This window comes from Rissa tridactyla, chromosome 1, assembly GCF_028500815.1.
Source record: "Rissa tridactyla isolate bRisTri1 chromosome 1, bRisTri1.patW.cur.20221130, whole genome shotgun sequence".
Classification (NCBI taxonomy): Eukaryota; Metazoa; Chordata; class Aves; order Charadriiformes; family Laridae; genus Rissa; species Rissa tridactyla.
This window is the reverse complement of record NC_071466.1, coordinates 127,004,777-127,025,248: the sequence shown is the minus strand read 5'-3', so window position 1 is coordinate 127,025,248 and position 20,472 is coordinate 127,004,777. Positions and strand designations below refer to the sequence as shown.

At 38.8% G+C, this 20,472-nt stretch overlaps 2 protein-coding genes across 2 annotated transcripts in view; one reads left to right on the top strand and one right to left on the bottom strand.

Moving 5' to 3' along the window:
• The window catches only part of SLC35A5 (solute carrier family 35 member A5), an 89,789-nt gene that overhangs the window by 40,679 nt on the left and 28,638 nt on the right, over positions 1-20,472 (bottom strand). The gene's annotated exons all lie outside the window — the stretch shown is intronic.
• F5 (coagulation factor V) overlaps positions 3,830-20,472 on the top strand; it is a 35,127-nt gene continuing 18,484 nt past the window's right edge. Inside the window, 13 exon segments of the mRNA XM_054187989.1 lie at positions 3,830-3,898; positions 3,901-3,953; positions 3,955-4,302; positions 7,468-7,559; positions 8,950-9,072; positions 10,130-10,342; positions 13,198-13,341; positions 14,280-14,501; positions 15,570-15,735; positions 17,360-17,537; positions 18,573-18,675; positions 19,065-19,276; positions 20,066-20,216. Coding sequence (XP_054043964.1) covers positions 3,845-3,898; positions 3,901-3,953; positions 3,955-4,302; positions 7,468-7,559; positions 8,950-9,072; positions 10,130-10,342; positions 13,198-13,341; positions 14,280-14,501; positions 15,570-15,735; positions 17,360-17,537; positions 18,573-18,675; positions 19,065-19,276; positions 20,066-20,216 — 2,059 coding nt within the window. The 5' untranslated portion in view covers positions 3,830-3,844.

Below are 20,472 nucleotides of genomic sequence, written 5' to 3'. Positions count from 1 at the left end.
ATTACGCAGAATGTGTTCTTATATGAGCTGCCATCACATACAAAGTGCATATGTGTATTCCTTTTGAAGAAGTTGTTGGCTGAAATAAAGCCTAAGTTTCTTTGCTGTCTTTTCTTTTTGCCTGCTCATGTGGTTTTCAACATACTGCATCTAATTCAAACTTCTGAAATGAGCCATTTTCACAGATTGACCTTTCTTAGCTTTAATGCCCTCTTGCAGAAGTGAAGATATTTATCTGATGGCTTCTGTTCCGAATTGTGCCTGGCAGATTTGGTAAGTGCCCCCTGTCTTTTACCTACATTCAGAACCATGTGTTCAGTGCTGATCAATAATTAACTCCTTGTTTGTCCATGAAAGCCCTTTCACCCTGCACAAAACAAAGTATGCTTGCTGGACTATTGTGCATCGATTTGTGTGTTTGAATGAGAGAGAGAGATATCTATGTTAGGGCATTATTAGCAACCAATTCAATAATTGTTTTACAACTTTTTCTTCTCTATACTAGCTCCCTCTAAGTCACTATAATACAATTGTTAAAACTGGTGGCAGCCATCGGGATATGTCTGCCTGCTAGCATTTAGGATAGCATTTGGGATGAAGTAGAACCAAGGTTCCTAATCTGTAATTTGCAAAAAGTTTCAAATCACCACTTTATAGCTCTTTAAAAGAGTTATCTGTTCTTGATTTCTCACACTTGGCCTAGACTATTCTGGGTGAAAAACTGGCAATCCCAATTAGTTTTAAAGGTCAGCCGTAGCACAGTACTGTGAGTATACTCTTCTAGTATGCTTTTGCATGTAGCATAACAAGCATCAGGACCATAATAACTGTTAGAAAAGACAGTAATCTTCCCCAGGTAGAAGATGCAGACCTGGTTTTAGTGTTAAAAAGTATTGCTTATGCTTCTCTTTCCATGCTTGCTTTTCATTTGGTATTTCACTATCAGTACATCCCAAAGGTGCTGCTTGGTTTGGGGAGTAACATTGTTCATTTGCTGCGGAGACTGTTTTGCGACTGTGGACTAGACCTGTGCTTCTCCGTGCATGGCTTTGTCCCACAAGATTTTTCATGTTGCTGGTAACCAAATGTAAAGTACGTCTGAACGTGTGGGTAAGCAATGAGGATAAGATATGAAGTCTGCTGCATGTGCAGTGATGTGAAGTAGAAGCTAAGATCATCTCTATATATATGAATAAACAATAAAGTTGTGTTGTCTTTGAAGACTTCAGCCTGAAAAATATATTCTGTAGTCACTTGTCACGTGACTAATAGTAATAGCTTGCAGGTAACCAGTACTAACTAAAAAAATTATGTGTGTGTATTAGACTTTCACCATGTCAGACACTCTGAGGATACAATTGCAGGTGTTAGAAATTAATGGTCAGGTGAAAGGGAACAAGATCTTTGGATTATTAATAATGATTTTTGGAACACTGAAACTTACCAAAGCCTAGGGGAGACAATGTGATGCAACAGCTTAAAGAAATGAAAAAAGGAAGAAAAAAAAACCAACCAACCAAACAAAAAACCAACAAAGCAGGCTGACCCACGTAATTGCAGGTAGCTCAATCTTACATTGATCATAAGAGGTGTGAATAGTGGAGAAAATAAAGGAGTAGCCAATATTGGACTTTTTGTTCTTAAAGATTAAAGAAGGGCAATACATGCTGATCAGTGTATCTTAATGGAAGGTATACCTGGTCTAATTTGATGTTCTTCTTTAAAACTATAAGCATTATCAACCTCTCTTGTAAAAGTAATTTCACTGATATAATGTATTCTTAATTCTTTTACCATTCGATCCGTACTGCACGATTCATTGGCTAAGAAATTTGAGAAATACAACCCCCACGTTCATCAGAATGGATGAGAGATGTGACTAATTGATGTCAGCTTTGATCATTCCCAGCTCACAGTCACAAATCAAGAGGTTTCAAGCAGGTATTCTGGGTATTAATTTTTAGCCGGCAATATTTTAGCTTTTATTACAGGGAAGAATTAAGTAATAGAAACCTATAATGGAAAATTCAAACAGTCCATTAAACAGAATTACAGGAAAGCTTGTCTAAACTGTATTTTAGTTTCACCTCCTCAGCTAGTGATATAAGAATACAAGAAGGTCTTCAAATCCCTGTATGGGAAGGAGCTTTAGGAACAGCATTGTAAAGCCCAATGGGTGGAGATTAGACTCAAATATGAATCCGTTTCTGTTCTGATAAAGGTGCATGATATTTTCCATGTGCTTCTGCATGAATGTTGAAGACCTGGAGATGAGGCAAGCTAGCTTAAAAGTGAAGATGGTTTAGGTTTAACAGAATGTGCCAGGCACTTCAGCGTGAGCTGCTTCCATCAGTTATGGACCGAAGGAGAGAACTATCCATCTGCCCAGAGATTTCTTTCACAAAAGCTAAATTGTAGGCATTTTCACACCAACTATCAAACTCCTAAGCACCAGCATTGACATAGATCCTGAGCAGAGATGAGGTTGAGACCAGAGCAGAAATGAGGCAAGTATTACAATTTTTTCATTAAAAATTATTGAAGTAATTTACCAAGGATTGTGGTGAGTTCTTTAATCAAAACAATAATAAATTAGTAATGAAATACTATTGAACTGTGTATACCTATGATTTTCTCTTCAATATCAGTGCACGCATTCTGGTCCAACTTAATTGTTGCTGGAATTCTGGGTTTTGAATCCTTTTTTTGTACATAATGCATATGTCAAAGCAGCTCATGAGAACAAGCGACTAACTCCGTGCAGATGCAGTAGGAGGTAATTTAAGTTCAATTTGCTCCCATGAAACTGTTCCATGATGTCTGAAGTCGTATGCTGTCCAAGTGATCACAATTGTTTTCAAGTTTAGGCACCAAACTATTTTAAAAGCTGGGTAGGGAGCGTTCAGCTACTGGTCTTCATCCTTTTTTTTTCCAACCATCTTCCCTATCTCTTCGAAGGCCATGTAATACTATATGATTTGGACAGAATTAATGAAGCTACCAGTTAGACCACTCTGCTGTTGAACAATATATCAGGTGTGGAATTGATCAGGTTTTCTTTTGAAGTAGTCTGAGGAAATGTCCTTATTTTTGCCTAGATGTGGAATGGAATTATTTTGATTTGGGGTTTTGGGTAGTTTTTTCATGAAAACATTAGCAAAACATTATTGAAAAAGTTGTTATCTTCTATCCGTGAAAAAAACAGGTAGGGATTTTTATTTTTCCGGTAATCACAGTGTACGGGAAACACATTCAACAATTTTCTTGTTTTAATAAACTTCTTAGCACTGGCAAAAGCAGGGAAACATTTTTGGTGATATAGTTGGCATTGGTACTAGCTTATCAAAAGGTATTTTCCTAATCATTTTTCTTCAGATAAATGTCAACAGATCCTAATCAAGACTAGATTAGAAGGATTCTGACTGGGCAAGTTTTCAGGCTGGTCTGTTGGCTGCCACTGAGAAGCCAGTTTGTTATCCATTACCTGAGATACTTGAGAGTGTAGCAGGAACCAAACTGAAGCTGACAACATGTTTGGAAAGGTTACTGACTTACTACTATGAGTATGCAGTATATGCACTAGATTTGAACTAGATTTAGCTCTTATAGTCCTCACACCTAATTGCTCAGCATTTTGCTTTCCAACTGGGAATGATTTCTTAGGAGAAGTAGCATCTAACTGGGAAATTTCCATCAGCACCAGCTGTGTGCTGGGCTTCTCTTTTTCCGGGAAGACAGAAAATATGCCCCCCTTCTTTCTAACTATGCAAGTCAAATATCCTGTAATTGTAATTGTAAAAAGTAATTGTTTTCTGCCTCTGATATCCTGCTGCTTCAGTAGACAATGACCCAACCACAGTCAGTAGTGGGGCTGAAGCTGCTTCTCCTTGGTTCTTGTCTCTCACTGAAGGTGGTGTGGAGGAGGGGAGAGAAGGTAGTTTAAACAATTTTTTTATCTCTATTGGATCCCTGTCAGCAAGGGGGGGAGGAGGTGAAGAGCAATGACCTAAGCGTAGCAAATGCTGTTACCCTCTTGCATCACAATTATTTCATTTCTGAGGGGAAGTTAGAAGCAGCAACAGCAATAAAAGCAGCGGTTTCTGCCTTGTCTTCCAGAGCAGCATCAACAGGCATCTGTACCATGACACTCCACTGCATTCATCTTTTTCTCTTGCTTCTGCTTGGTTCTTGGTGGCCAGACTCTGAGAAGCAGGTGGTGGGAGCTGTGAAGGTCAGGGAGCACTATATAGCTGCTCAGATCACTAGCTGGACCTACAAACCGGAATCTGAGGAAAAGTCCAGGTAACAAAGTACAGGATAAGAAGGATGAAACTAGTCCTCTCTTGTGACTTAAAGTGTTTTGTGTCTCCCGTCTCCTGTGGAATTTTAGAGCCCAGGAGGACTTTAGAGCCTGGTCTGTTGACTTCAGAGGAACTTGTGTGACTTTAAACCGCATGATCTGAACTGGAGCCAGTGAAGTATTAAAAGTACCTTTTTATTTACTTCATTAATGGATAGAATTATTTTTATGTTTTCAGAGCACTTCTGTTAAATACGTTTCAGGGCTTGTTTTTATCATCATCTGTGTGGGTTGATGTTTGTTGTTTTGTTTTTTTTTTAATGTAATTATTTTAGGTATAGGGATTTTGGGCAATGTTAAGTTGAGCCGTGGTTTGGTAAGATTTCGAAAACTTTCAGACTTTAGAATTTGCTGAAGGAATAAATATGTTCTGATTTGGATACTATCACTTTCGGTTAAATCAGAGCCTGATGAACTTTGGAACTAACTATGTTGTTTCTGAGTTGTTCGCTGGTTTTTGTGACATGTCCGTCCTGAGATCTAGTGAGTAAAGGTTGTGGGATCAAGTGTCACTACACTTCATTAAGTAAAAATACTGATTATTTTTTTTTATTTTTTTTTAGATAGCATTGTAGAATGGCCAGCCTACATGCATATGCCAATCAAGCATATAAAATATCTTATTGGTATTGCCACTATTATCCTTAGCTTTGTAAACACTGCAAGTGCAATGCTACAGATGACAAAACTTGGACATAATTGAGAATTAGTTTTAAATTAGTCTTCATTTTTATGCTCTGTTCACTATAGTCACCATACATAGTTTTTATTTGTTCATGAAGTGGCATGGAACGGTACAAGTTACTTGTTATCTACATTGAAGGATGTATTTGGATACTGGTACATTCTTTCTTTTTTTAATTGGTAGATGGCTTGTTTTCTTTATTTTTGTTTAGTCTGTGATTATTTTTTAAAATATGTATTGCGTTTCTGCATGTTATGGAAAGGACAGATTTAGACTTTCTAAGTATTCTTTTTTCAAGACTTAATAGAAACAAGGTTTCTGTGATTTCTAAAACTCCCCTTTGAAGTTTAATACAGCTTGTACAACCATATTGTCAAACTGGCAAGACAGAAGAAAACAGAATATAAATGGCATTTGGCTTCATAGTACTACATTTGAGTATTGACCCAGGCATGTGAATTTAGTAGTTAGAACTTCATTCTCATCTGTACTGGCTGCATCAATATAAGCATCAACTGCTGTTTCGTTAAATGTTACATTGTGGATAGACTGTTTTCATGCAGTAGAGAGCCACAAGACTGCCTAAAACCTCAGTTGAAATCGTCTGTGATTAGCTAGGAGATTTTCATACACAATACACATTGAGATATCTCGCATAAGTGTTTAGAGCAAGTCACATCCTGAATGGGTCTAATGAATTTTGTAGAGCTAATAGAAATTTAACTTAAAAAAAAAAAAACACAAAAAAACAAAAACAAAAAAAACCAAACCACCAACAACCAACCCCCCCAAAAAACCCAAAACAACACAAAAATACTCACAAAGGAAGAACTAATGAGTAGGATCCCAAGGGTATTTGGATATGTAACTTCTTCTGATTTCAGTGGAAGCGGAATGTCCGAATACAGTGTAAGAATCTAATACTTACAGTGTAGGAATCTGATACTTTGCTGCTTTTGGTTCTAAATAATTGAAGAGAGGCTGAAAAGAAAATGAGTTCTTCCTGAACTATTTCCTTAATTTTCCAGTCATGCAGGCTAGAAAAGGACACCTAACTTCTGAGTCTTCTTATCTTCATAGAGATTTGTTACCATGTGCAAGTGGTATTTCAGAGCAAAGCAAAACCGTATTATCTGAGCGTGCAGCGTTGCTGCTGCCCTTCCTGACAGTTATGTAACTAGACCTGCTTGCGTAGTCTGAGACTTTGAAGTGTTCATAGGCTATGGTTTTTGTTCTTTCTAACTATACAATTGGTGTTGATAAATATCCTCTTCCACCCCATAGGCTTATGTGCATATTCTATTGAACATTGCCACATAAGGGTAGCACTTGTCAGTGAAGGTTATGGATCAAGTCCCTCTCCTTAAAGAGTGAAACAAACTTTTATCAGTGACTTTAAAGAGAGGGGAGTGAATTGAAAAGTGAACTGCTTCTGCATGACTCTTCTGTTGCGAGGGTGTTGCAGAGGGATTTACAAAAGATGTCTACAAAAAGAGGTCTCCCCCTTAGGGGCCCTGGATGTCACTGAAGTGAGCTCACTGCGTTATCTCTGCCCAGCATCTCTATGCTTGAGCAGCCCATCAGCTCACAACTACCCAATGTGTCTGAAAGGGCATTAGAAAAAAAAGTGGAATTATTGTTGGATCCAGTCATCATGCATACTATAAGAAATCAACCAATTAAATGTGAAACTAAATACAGGCTATTATTCCTCCAGCCCTCTTCTTATCATTATTTCTATTCCAGAAGAGCTGTGTGCTGGTTTCCTTCAGCTTGCCTAAATATTTTCGAAGAAATCATTGTGTGGTCTACCAGCTTCCTGATTCATTTACATAACAAGACTAAGGACACTTGCAGTGTTTGTCAGAAAGCAATTTTCTGAGTTGTTGTGAGATCCTTAGTTGTTGTCAGGGGACGGTTTTGTGCTTGCCTCCAAGGTCATTGCTGCTACAGGAGCTTGCTGTTAATGCTGTTGTAGAATCCTTGTGGTGAATCTTAAAGTTCAGGCATGGGCCTGAGTAAAGAGAAATTCAGATTTCTTTCACTGTGTTTTGTCAGATGCTTTCTAGGTTAAGCCACCTTCCTCTGTGTCTTAAATGGACAAAACAAAGACATTCTCATTGCAGAATCAAAAGGACCTATAGAAATCACCAGCAAAATCAGGGGCAAACTGTGCAAAGTACTGTAATTGAATGTCTAGTATGAAATGGCCTAGCTCAGGAACGTCGCAGATTCAACAGAGTAAGAGGGAGAGGAGAAGACACTACAAAGAGTTGGACTGTGTGCCTTGCCTTCAGCAAAATGTGCAAGTGATTAAATGTAATTCCAAGATTCATTTTCTGAGGTATCTGTTGAACAGCAATGGCATCTCTAGGAATCTTCGTCTTTTTAATTTTTTTTTTTTTAACTCTTTTGATTTCAGATTGGAACATTCAGAGTCTGTGTTTAAGAAAATTTCTTACAGAGAATATGAAGTGGATTTTAAAAGAGAAAAGCCAGCAAATATATTTGCAGGTAAACAGGAAGGAAATGTTCTGAGTATTTTTGTTTGCTTGTTATAAAGCCAGTAGCAAGGTAAGGAAGCTTTCATTTTTGTGTCCGTTGTTTTGCACATAAATCAAATAAGCACAGGGGATGAGGTCCTACAGTGCGCTGGGCTTTGAAAGGCCATAGAGAGGTTGGACTTTCAGAGGCTGAGTCTCCGTGTTATCTGCAAATTAATTGCACAGTACAAAGTTGTTACTTTCGTTTGCATCATCTGATGAGACCTCCCGTACACATTTAGACTTGTATGGCACAGTCACAGTGGTGACACTATAAATTCACATGGAAGGAGCTTGAGACCTGAGGCTGAGTATGTTTCTGATAGATTAGTGGAAAGGAAAAGAAAAACTATGAGGTTGGGTGTGAAAAATGTCCCTTTGCCTCTGTTACTGCTTGAAAACACTTTAAATGGATGGAGGCAAGTTCTTGTATTTATTCCGTATGTATGTTACTTGTGTTCTGATAGTTGTGCAGAGTACTTATATAGTCTGTGCTTCATATTAATAGATAAAATAATTTTAGATGTTAGATGTTCAGATTTAGATTTTCAAAGTAAATGTTTGTGAGGTTGGTGACCTGAAATTGTTACAAATTGCCCTGAAAGGTCTAGTCTATGTGATCTGATCCCTTCCAGTTTTGCTTGTTCTCCTGTGTCTTCTTAATCTGCTTCTTTCTTTTCAAAGAAAGAAATTTAGAAAATAGCTTACAAAGAAAGAGACTAACAAGCCAAAGGTTGCTGCCTTAGCAGGTTTCTTCCATTGCTTATTTTTGCAGCGTGGAGTAGGGCTACAAGCCCCTCTTGAAACCTTTTGTAGGCTATGCCTCAAGAAATTTACAACATGGAACTGATTATTTCTTTATATAACATTTTGGGATTGAAAGATCGTTTTGTTCTTTGACTTCTGGCATTGAGAGTGGTACTCAAAGAAATGTACTTCAATGCCTTTCCCTAAACTCTTAAAGTATAAAATGTCTGCTTTCCTAAAACTGTTTAATTAAATTGTATGTGAAGGATTCCTAGAAATTCCCAATGAACCTCAACATGAACCTATTCATAAATTTTCTGTATCTGGAAATAACCTTTTTTTTTTTCCCAAATCTATCATTTTCCTGTGATTTTTAAGTTCTAGTTGCCAGATATAAATTATAACATTCCTGACTGAGCTGCATGTTTTAAATGCCCATGTGCCTTTTTATGCGTAAATCTTCATTGCAGTGGTATTACATTCTTTGCCTGTATTAATTTTGCAACTTGTACTTTGAGAGCTTATGTTCCTTAATGGAGGGAGAGAACTCTTTGTTTCACTGAACATACTGTTTTGCTCACATTTTCCTTTCTCTTTATCTTGAATAACTACAGGACTTCTGGGACCAACTCTGCGTGCTGAAGTGGGAGATACTTTAGTAGTTCACCTTAAGAATATGGCTGACAAGCCAGTCAGTATTCATCCCCAAGGCATAGTTTACAACAAAAATGCAGAAGGTAAATGCTCTAAAAACTCCATGTTTTGTTCATTTACTCGTAGACTACTGCGTGGAATACTAAGAGGGACCCAGACCAATGTTTGAGGATATATGCAACACAAATACCTGTTGATCCTGGATTATAACTTCACTCCCATTGTTAGCTCCTTTCTTGTTCATCAGTGTAACACTAGCAATAGGAGTCATCATCTGACGTGCACAGGCTCCTGACCAACTGCCCGTGTGCTAATACTGTTTCACAGAATCACTGAGTGGTTGAGGTCGGAAGGCACCTCTGGAGATCATGTGGTCCAACTCGCACGTAATTGCAAAATATTCTATTTCAGGACATGTAAACTCTTAAATACAGGTCTTAAAAAAAACTTTTCCAAATCCCTTGCAATAGCATACATCAAGGCATTATTGGTAAAGGCAGTTGACAATGTTGGTCATGTTGTTCTAATACTCAGCATTTTATGCTCAGCTTTGTGCTGTTTTGCAGCCCCATCTCATGGAGTTGAACAGAGCATGTAATGGGAAGTGATAGGCAGTTCAGTTTGACTATCTTATTAATGTGCCTTTTGCACCTTAATAAGTGCATTCTGTGGCTCCCCTTTGTCATATTGCAGATTTGTTGGATATGTCAGGCATAGATATGAGTCATTACTGCCATCTGGATATGCAGTGCACAAAAGGCCTAAGGCGCTAGCTTGCGCAATGGCCTTATGAGAGACAATTAGAAAGTTGACAAAGTGGGCAGTATTCCTCCACAGAGTATCAGTGAGCAGAGGCTGAAGCTTCATGCCATCCTAACCCTAGCCAGACTGATGAAGAGCCCCACCTTTTGGCAGTGATGGCAGTCCTAGGAAATCCTTATCTATAAGAAACAGGAGGTGGAATAGCTACTCTCCCCTATGATACTCCCCACAGTGTGTGTAGAATCATGAGTTATCTCTTTGAAGCTGAAGAATAGGCAAGAAACAAACCAAGCTTTTGGAATTAATTGTAGGAGAACATTCCAGATGCTTTAATAGCTCTTTGGATTCATGCCACCCTACTGACTCTTTTGTTGGCAGGCTCCCTGTATGATGACAGAACATCATCTGCAGAAAAACGAGATGATGCTGTACTTCCAGGCCAGATCTACACATATGTGTGGGATATAACAGAAGAAGCTGGTCCAAGAGAAGCTGACCTTCCTTGTCTTACTTATGCATATTATTCTCATGAGAACATGTCAATGGATTTTAACTCTGGTCTGATTGGAGCACTGCTTATCTGTAAGGAAGGTAAGGAAATGTTTTAAGACTAGTATAAGGTGTAATACAGTGTCATTTCATAATAAAGTTAAGGCTGTATGATAATGAGGGAAGATATATTATTTTCCTTTTTGCATCTTCATGTGTGTAAAGTAAATTGTTTTCAACATCTTTCTTTTAGATGTCAAAGTTTGTAAATGCCAGCTTTCATGCAGATCTATCCTATAATTATGAGATGGTCAGAGAGTGCTATTAATAGTTATGTTTGCCTGTACTGTTTGCATTTTCAGTTGCTTAACTGCCAAATATATTACCTCAAATTTCCTGTCTTAGAATAATTACTTTTTAGAGCTTCACTCTAAATGGTTCAGCCGTTCCAGAGAATAAGGCAGGAAATAATTGTATTATCCATGCCTTTTCAAGGCTGCCTGATCAAGAGGCTGTAGCACCCTCTCTCCCTTCTGTAACAAGAGTTTGAAATCACAGAGCAGTGTGTGTTTTTTCTAGTCATTTGAAAATCTGGCGAAATTTGCACCGATTATAAGTCTTTGAAAATTGCTTTGCATGTGATAAAGAACTTGAGGTTTTAGCAGTTTGAGTCATTGAATTCCATCTCCACTAATGCCAACTGGTGTCTTGTAAGACTTGTAAATAACTGCTAGGTACATGCCACTCATTTGAGGGAAGTTTGAAACAGTGTACCACTGTGTAAGCTACTTAAACTACTTGCTGGTCCCTTAAATCCTGAATTTTTCCCAGATTATATATCCTTTTAATGAAAGCTCTGTGAGTTACTTAGCTTGATCCTCTTTCCCTGCAGTTTGAGTCAAACATTTTGTGTAGACTGCAGACTGCATGGACTTGGACCTTGAAGCTTTCCTGGAAGTAAACATAAAACTGGTTCAGTGTGGATTGGACAAGGGCACTCTTCTCACTGATAGATATCCGTTTAATTGCAGAACACACCTACTCATATTACCTTAAAGGAATGGCATTAGGATTAAGTTCCTCCTAAATCTTTTTGAGAATTAGTGCTTTTATTATTATCTAGAACTTGTTATTTTCCTAATTTCTTGGGTTTTCTTCCTCTGTGTTTGCGTGTATGTGTACATTTTATGGCATACTGTTAGAGTTAATCTGGACAAATGCTTTGGACTTGCTTGCTTTCCTTCTCAGGGTTCTCAAATTCATGCATATGAGTTTGAGATGGATTGGTTTGACCACTACCTTCAAGACAATTTGAACATGTTTCTAGCTAGAGCAAAGACAAACAACTAACTGCTCACATTTTTAACATTTTTAACATCTGAACAGGGTTTCTTTGACTGGGCACTGCATGTGGTACGTGTGCAACACGCCTATATATTTGGTCTGGCTGGTATGGAGTTCATTTCTTCACAGCGGCTCATACCGTGCTGTGTTTTAGATGCATGGCTGAACAGTGTTGATAATACAGCCATGTTTTAGCTGTCGCTGAACAGTGCTTGCACAGTGTCAAGGCTTTATTTTTTTCTTGCTCAGACCTCCTCGGCTTGTAGGCTGTGGGTGGGCAAGGGGTTGGGGGGGGCACGGCTGGACAGATGAACCAAATTGGCCAAAGGGATATTTCTTACCATGTAAAGTCATTCTCAGCAATAAAAACTGGAGGTAGAGGAAGAAGCAGCAGTGTGGGGGGAGTGAGGGGTGTTGACTTCCAAGGTGGCTGTTCTTGAGAGACTGGCTGGGCATCAGTCTGCTTGTGGGAGATGAGTGATATCCTTCATATTGCTTGGGTTTTTTCCCCCCTCTTTCCTTCACCTGTTGAACCATCTTTATCTGCTCGCAGGTGTTCTCACTTCTGTTCTGCTGTGGGCCGGGAAGCTTTGAAGTGGCTGTGTGGGTGCTTGGCTTCTGGCTGGGGTCAACCCACCACAGTCTGACACATTAAGAACAGCATAGGTGGTATAACCTGGGAAGGTTATAAAAAGTGGACTTTTGACTTAAAGCACTGACTGAATGTTCTTTGTGTGACAAGCAGATAAATTCCTCTGTTGATCTGAGACTTCTTTTGTGCAGAAAACAGGACTTTGTAGCCTCTTGTAAACAAAAAGGATTACATTATAGATCACTGCTTCCACTGCCAGTGTCTCTTCTCGAAATAGAATAATCAGCAAGCTCCCAAATGTTTAGTTCCTGCAGTCCAGAGGGACATCTGTTTTAGTCCTGCATTATGTATTAAAAGTAGCAAATGGAAGGTTTTGATGTGAGCCATCTACAGAATGAATCAATAAAACCACACCAGTTCTGTGTGGAATATCCAGAATGAGTTGTACTTGTTGATAGATATCACGTTTGCATCACAAACTTAACTAGATGGTTTCTTATAACCAATCCAATTCAGCAGTATTTGTCAAAGTCTTTTGTACGTAAAGGTTGTTTGCCAAGTGGTCGATTTTATGCTTTTTAAAGGAGCTGATGATGTCAGTGTAGTGCTTGAAAAGGCAGTGTTCACACTTGCAGGTGACTCTGCCATCATTCTTCTCCTTGCCTCACAGTCTCAAAAGAGAGGCCAGCATCTGATTGTGGACAGAAGGCTGTTTGTTGCTCCCATTCATTAAGGCAATCCCTTCAACACATTGACAGAATTATCTGAGACAATGAATTACATTTTGCTTAATCTCCTCTGAGATATTACAGACTTCTGATTTCATAGTTACCCAACCCAAAACTACTTTCAGAAATAAAATCACTTTATGAGCATTCTTGAGGTCTTGTTTTGGTCAGGCTCAGCCAGTACGTGCTAACAGGGCAAGCAAGCTCATTAAATACACGTTAATGCCACTACATTGATGTGAAAACTGCTTTACTTCTGCTGCAAATTAAGAGCTGTTGTTTCTTCTTCATAGGAAGCCTAAATGAGGATGGGTCACAGAAACTTTTCGACAAGGAGTATGTACTGATGTTTGGCGTGTTTGATGAAAACAAGAGTTGGCAGAGATCAGCATCACTCAAGTACACAATTAATGGCTATGCTGATGGAACATTACCAGGTACTGTTCAGGCTTATATGAAATGAATATTGATGAAGACTGAATATTACCTTTGTTTGCTTTTTATGCAAGAGAACAGGAATGAGAATGAATGGGATACAGCCTTTTTTTACAATGTGTCTGTGAGCATCTAAATTCTAGAAGAGAAACTGTGCTGCTGGCAGAAAGTCATGCCATATTGCTGAGGAGAACAACAAGATTACTTCTTAGAAGAGTTCTGCTTGAAGAACAGGATTACTAACTTTTAAAAAAACTAAGAAATCACTCTTTTTTTGTAATTTTTTTTTTTTTTTTTTTTTTACTCAGCTGATGGGGAGAGTGTGATGTGGTTAAGTGAACTGCTGGTTTTACAGCATATAGAACATACGAGGTGAAGAACTTCCTGCAAGTGGAAAGTCAGTTACCATTAAATTAGACGATTAAGTGGGAAGACTAGGGACGACGTGGCAATGGGGCTGTTCTGTTGCTGGTATTTTCCCCTTGTTCTCCTAAGGAACTACTTTCATATCTCTGCCAGTCCATTGAGCAAATACAAAAGATTGTTTTAAGTAGGGTTTTTTAAACAAATATTGGATAGGGTAGTTACTGTCACTAGATACAACCTCACACTTTAGTTTGGACCCTGCCCTTCCCTTCCCTGATCAGCTTCCAAAAGAGGCCACTCATTTTCTTTCTTCTTCCCCAGATCACCTTAGGTCAGTTTGTCACTTGCATGTAAGATTTAAATACCTATCTTCCACTGACATACAGGATTTTGGTATCTATTCCATGTACAAGCTTCTGAAACTTCTTCTTGTTGCAAACACTGATCACAAGAGTTGGAGATATTTTAGAAATTTTTTTTTAATGTTTTGAGCAGATTTACTTCAGATCTATTGTGCATAAGGAACTTTAATGATTTGCCTGTATTCTGAACCCTACTCTCATTTCTCTTTCAGATTTAGAGGCTTGTGCATATGACAACATTAGCTGGCATTTGATAGGAATGAGTTCCAAGCCAGAAATTTTCTCCATTCATATCAATGGCCAGTCCATGGAGCAACGACATCGCCGAGTTTCTACTGTTAACCTAGTGGGAGGAGCAGCAACCACAGTAAACATGACAGTGAGTGAGGAAGGAAGGTGGTTGATATCATCTCTTGTCCAAAAGCACCTGCAAGGCAAGGAAACATCTATTTGTTAGCCAACTGTAGAGTTGTCCTTCTCTTCTTTATGTCCCAGATGGCTTCTACTGTTTTGCAATGGTACAATTACTGAGTTTCAGATGGTTGTCATTTCACTAAGAAACCACTGGGGAACAGGGCATTCTGTTGGAATGAGAAGTGCATTCTTATCTGCAGCTTTACTGCTGTGTGCAGATCACAAGGCAACAGTGAATCTAAGTCTCTGTGATCTGTTCAGATAAGCACCATTATAAAATGAGTAAGGAACCACCTGTTTCCTGAGAAATTGAGCACTCTCAGCTAAGGATCTCTCAATGTGATGAACGTATTTGCTGGTAATCATTTGAAAGTGGGTGTCTCTCTCTCAGCAGTGATCAGAACTCTGTTTTAAAGAATGAGAGAAATGTTTCTCTTACAAGAGCTGCAAGACATGTTTTAGGGGAAAAAAAAAAAAAAAAAAAACAAAAACAAACACCATGAAAAATAGCTTTCTATCTGTTCTGCTGGTATTCCATTTGATTAATATGAGCTCTTTGGAAGGCTCCCAGCCTATATATAGTCTACTTGGATGCAGCCTTTTCAAGCTTGAAAAGCTGTCAATCAGATGAACAAACACTTGCTGGCAGCCTTAGCTAATCATAGAATCATAGAATGGTTCAGGTTCGGGTTAGAAGGGACCTTAAAAATCATCTAGTTCCAACCCCCCTGCCATGGGCAGGGACACCTCCCACCAGACCAGGCTGCTCAAAGCCCCGTCCAGCCTGGCCTTGAACACTTCCAGGGATGGGGCATCCACAACTTCTCTGGGCAAACTGTTCCAGTGCCTCACCACCCTCACAGTGAAGAATTTCTTACTAGTATCTAATCTAAATCTACCCTCTTTCAGTTTAAAACTGTTACCCCTTTTCCTATTGCTCCACTCCCTGATCAAGTGTCCCTCCCCATCTTTCCTGTAGGCCCCCTTTAGGTACTGGCTATAATGAAATAATGAAATGAGAAATGCAGTTGAAGTGGTAAGGGTTCATAAAATGGAAAATCACCATGGTAGTATTTTTTCTCAATTAGCTGGAATGCATGGTTACCTCACTATAAGAGACTGTGGGAACAAAGAAGTGAAGAAGAGTCATCTCTCCTATAAAGAACGTCGTATGGTCAAAAGCTGGCAATATTTCATTGCTGCAGAAGAAGTTACTTGGGATTATGCCCCAAGTATTCCAGACAGCCTTGATAGGTAAAATAATACTTTGTCAACATAATATGGAATGTTCACATGAAATCACAGAATAATTCAGGTTGGAGAGGATCTCTGGGAATCCAACGGCAAAGTTAGATCCAGTTGCACAGGGCCTTATGCAGTTGGGTTTTCATGGTCTCCAAGGATGGGGACTCCTCAACTTCTCTGTGCCCCTTTGCAACCTCCCAGTGAAAAAGTTTTTTCCTTATTTCTCATATTGCACCTTGGGTCCATCATGACTTATCTTTTCACTATGCAACTCTGAGAAGACTCTGGTTCTGTTTTCTCTATAATCTCCCATTTGATAGTTGAAAATCAAAATAAAATATTCCCTTAGCTGTGTCTTTGCACAACTGAATAAGCTGAGATTTTTGCTTCTGTCATGTGCTCTAGCTCCCTAATCATCATGGTGGCCCTCCACTTGAATTGTCACCAGTGTGTCAATGACTTTCTTTGCTGAGGAGCCCAAAAGTGGACACCTTCTTTTGCCTCTAACAGGGAGCCCAAAATATGAAGATGACTTAAGAAATGTCCTAAGTAGCATACAATCCTATTTTTTAAATTGCTTTTCAAATATGAATTCTGATGAAATAAACAATCCTGAAGACAAACGGAAAGGGAGGGAATATTTCTGGAGAATAAAAGTTTTTAAAAGTTCAGTACAATGAAGCGTTTAGGGAATGAGAGAAACAGAAGTCTCTATATAAATGAGCTTTGCATGGTACCAATGTAGATGTAGTAAAAGTCATAATAAGTAAGCACATTGGGCTGTTTTGTTCCGCTTAGGGTAAATAGAAGGAATTTTGTAACGTACATGAGGTCATAGTACACAATGCTGCCAGTGCACTGTAAGGTTAAATTTGCAGTCTATCAGTTCCCCACTGCTAGAGTACTGGTGACTTTACAAGCTGGTGTTCCTAAGAGCCTTTAAGTATTTAAGCAGAACAAGACAAATTCCTTACCCAGTATGCGGTTATAGTTTCATATACCTCCTTAGAATATAGCGTTCACATAACTCTCTAATTATTCTTCTTTGGTATGATTTGCTTCCCTTCTTATTTGCTCTCAGGCAGTTTACCAGGACAAACATGTTACTCTGTTTTACTTCCCAGTATTTATCCTAGTTTTGCTCTCAGCATTAACAAGTCTAATGTTTTTAAACCTAGCGTAACACTACTTATTGTATGGTGCTTAACTGGATTAAGGCTATCTGTTCCTCTCTCTCCCAGAGTCTTTGCTACTGTAAGCAAATTGCTTATTTTCTATGCTCAACTATGCCTTTGTAAAAGGAGAAGAATGATTTCTGTTATCTTATCTTGAAAATGTAGCTGCTGCTTCAGTTTGTTTCTTTCTTGCATGTATACCCTATTAAATTAAATGTAAACTCTGATACTGATTGGTCATATGTGATGCTAAAACACAAATAATGTTCTAAGCTGCTTCTTACCTAATTTAGTTTAGAATTTGGGGTGAAGAGCATTACGTTAGTTGAGGGTTTGGATTATTTTTTTTTTTTTCAAGAAGTGAGGTTTCTACCACTTGCTTGAGTACTAATTCTGTATTCTAATAGATGTCACTATTCAAGTTTTGTTGATCATTTGTCTTTTCCTTTATTTTTAAGGCACTATAAAGCACAGCACTTGGACAACTTCTCAAATCTCATAGGTAAAAAGTATAAAAAGGCTATATTTAGGCAATATACCGATGCCAGCTTCACTAAACGTCTGGAAAATCCTCGTCCCAAGGAAACTGGAATCTTGGGCCCTATTATCAGAGCTCAACTCAATGATGAAGTCAAAGTAAGTAACATAAATGACAAAGTCAAAGTAAGTAACATAAATTCAGAGATTATTTATACTATAGCATAATTTTCAGTTGGGCAGAGATACAAAAAACTAGTTTGATTTGGGTTTTTTGGTCAAAAACCATGTTCTGAATATTGGCCCTATTAAAAGGTATGATCACAAGTGACAGCGTTTAGCTTAAATTTTTCAGTGTTCCCTCTATAGTTTCCATTTTTGTGCTTTATTTTACAACATAAACACACTTCATTCACATTCTTTGTAAAATATATTTAAAGGGTGACACTGTGACAGGTGAACTTCTGGGGGAATTTGGATGTGAGGCCAAACTTCATGAGCCTCTCATTTTTTATGTTGCTATTTTTTGGGGCTATTTTAGACAATGGTACTCAGTTTTCGTAGTTAAATGTTCTTTAATGGAATTATGAAATGAAACTACAAAGCATTTGCATTACAAGCTTGCTGCTGTCACAACCACTTGTTTTTCTCTTGTCACTTAATGATGTATCACGAAGTTCCATGACCTTTAATTTCCACCATGAATATGTGAGTCTGAATTTGAGTTTAGCACATTTTTTTTTTTTTTTTCTTCTGGTTTGATTAAGAATAGGCAGGACATCTGCCTTTTCCTCCCGTATCCCCCTTGGGTCTTGAAATCTGGGACAAGATTTGGTTTTAAATCTGATTAAATTTGTTTTCTCCCATATTGAATATTCTCAAGAACTTTAGTCAATAGCTTCATATTCCCTGAGGTAGCGTGTGCCTAGTAGCTGGAAGAACAAGTGTTCTTTTTAGATTTCCCAGACACCAGTTGTAAGAAGCTGAACTTCACTCAGTGGGCTCTACAAAGCCTAGCAGTATTTAGACTGTGGGTTTACATTATCAGATGGTATTTAAGACATCCCTTAGCCTTTCCAGCACTTCCTGGGCTGAAACCAGGCAAATGCTATTGTAGGTGAAGCTTTGTTATGTATTCAGACAATTATTTGCTGAATACTAAATTCATTTTTTTTCATTTGCCTATCAATATAGATTGTATTCAAAAATAAGGCCAGTCGCCCCTACAGCATTTACTTCCATGGAGTGACACTTTCAAAGAATGTAGAAGGAGCTGATTATCCTCTGGATCCCACAAGTAAGAATTTTGTGAATTACATTTTGCATACCACTACCTGTTGTGGAGGGTTTCATTGCTTTGAAGGAGATGCTGTGGCTAGGAATGCGCACAACTGGGAGACCCCAGTTCTATGCTCTGCCTCTGCTGACCTGTTGTGTTGCCTGATAGAGAAACCAAGGTATTACCTGCAAAGCCTAGACAAATACCTTTTCTTGGTGTCTTAGTTTTCTGTTCTTGTTTTTGATTTTGGAGGGAGACAAAAGTTCATGCAGGTCTTCGGTTATCCCGGAGGTAGCTTGAAATGGCATAACCGCACCAATTTCATTAAAAGGTTGTATAATGTAAATGCTGTATAACGTTCTGGCTCTACGTTTGTATCACTGCTGTTCTCCTTTATTTTCCCTTAGGCAATATCACCCAGAGCAGAGGAATTGAACCAGGGAAGACATACACTTACGAATGGAAAATTGCTAAAACTGACCAACCCACTGCACAGGATGCACAATGTATTACAAGGCTATATCATAGTGCTGTAGATATTGAGAGAGATATAGCCTCTGGACTGATTGGCCCACTTCTGATTTGTAAAAGTGAAGCACTGACACAGAAGGGTGTGCAGGTAACATGTTTGGCAATCTTAGAGATAGGTTTTGCTCAAATAATGTTATTTGAGCTACAGTGAATTTGGTTTTGCTCCCCTTAGAGAACAGTCGTGTAGAGAGCAATTAAATCAATAGGCTCCTGAAGAAATTACTTGAAGAAACAGTCCTCTAACTGTCCACAGCAGTAGAGGAATTATATTATGATTTTCTTAGCAAGAGCAGCATTTCAACAAAAGGTCAGCCTGACTTGAAAGTCTATTTCTAGACTTGATAATAAACTTCCCTGCTGCTATTATACCTTCACACTCTAAAGACATTCAGATCTGAGCTGGTCCCTTTCTGCAACAGATATAACTCAACAGGGTCTGACAATCTTGGGCATCACTGAATGCAGAGCAACCCAAGCACGTAGGAGTTCTGGGAGAGTGGGTTTCTTTGCCATCCATTGAAATCTTGCTTGGCAAAGACTTAAGCATCACTTGGGAGAAAAAAAAAAATGTCAAAAGCTTGTGTTCAGGTCTAGCCAGGAAGCTGCTCCTTTTACGGGGCGCCCAGTTATATGCCATCTGCGTATCAGCAGTGCTAGTGGCTTGCTCAGTGCTCCATCGCAGGTTGGTTGCAGTAGTAGGATTGTCACCTTGAAGTCTTGACCCCCTACTCCCTTTCACTTAACCCTTGGATCACACTTACCACAACTCTGGTGAAGCTTTTTTTGCTTACATAGTAATTAAGAAAGATGGTAGGATTGAGTCCTTAATACGTGTCTCTGCTGATAAAGTGTAACTGCTGTGTTGATTGTCTTTCAGAAAAAGGCAGATGGAGAGCAGCAGGCAATGTTTGCTGTGTTCGATGAAAATAAGAGCTGGTACATAGAGGATAACATCAAGGACTACTGCAGCAACCCTGCCAGTGTTAAAAGGGATGATCCCAAGTTCTATAATTCGAACATAATGCACAGTGAGTGGGGTATCAAGCTGAATATTATGAAAGCTCAGGTGAACCTGAGCATTCAGTGGCTGCTGGTTCTCAGATGTAGTGCAATCAGGGAATTTTCTGGAGAGTCAGTGAACATCTAACCGTGCCAGGTGTCACTGTATGAAAATATGCAACATTTTAGGGACCAGGCTAGCTCTGGACCCTGAACCAAAGGCACGGGTTATTTAACTTTGACGCAGCACCCTGCTGCCTTAGAGATACTATTACCAGAGCTGAA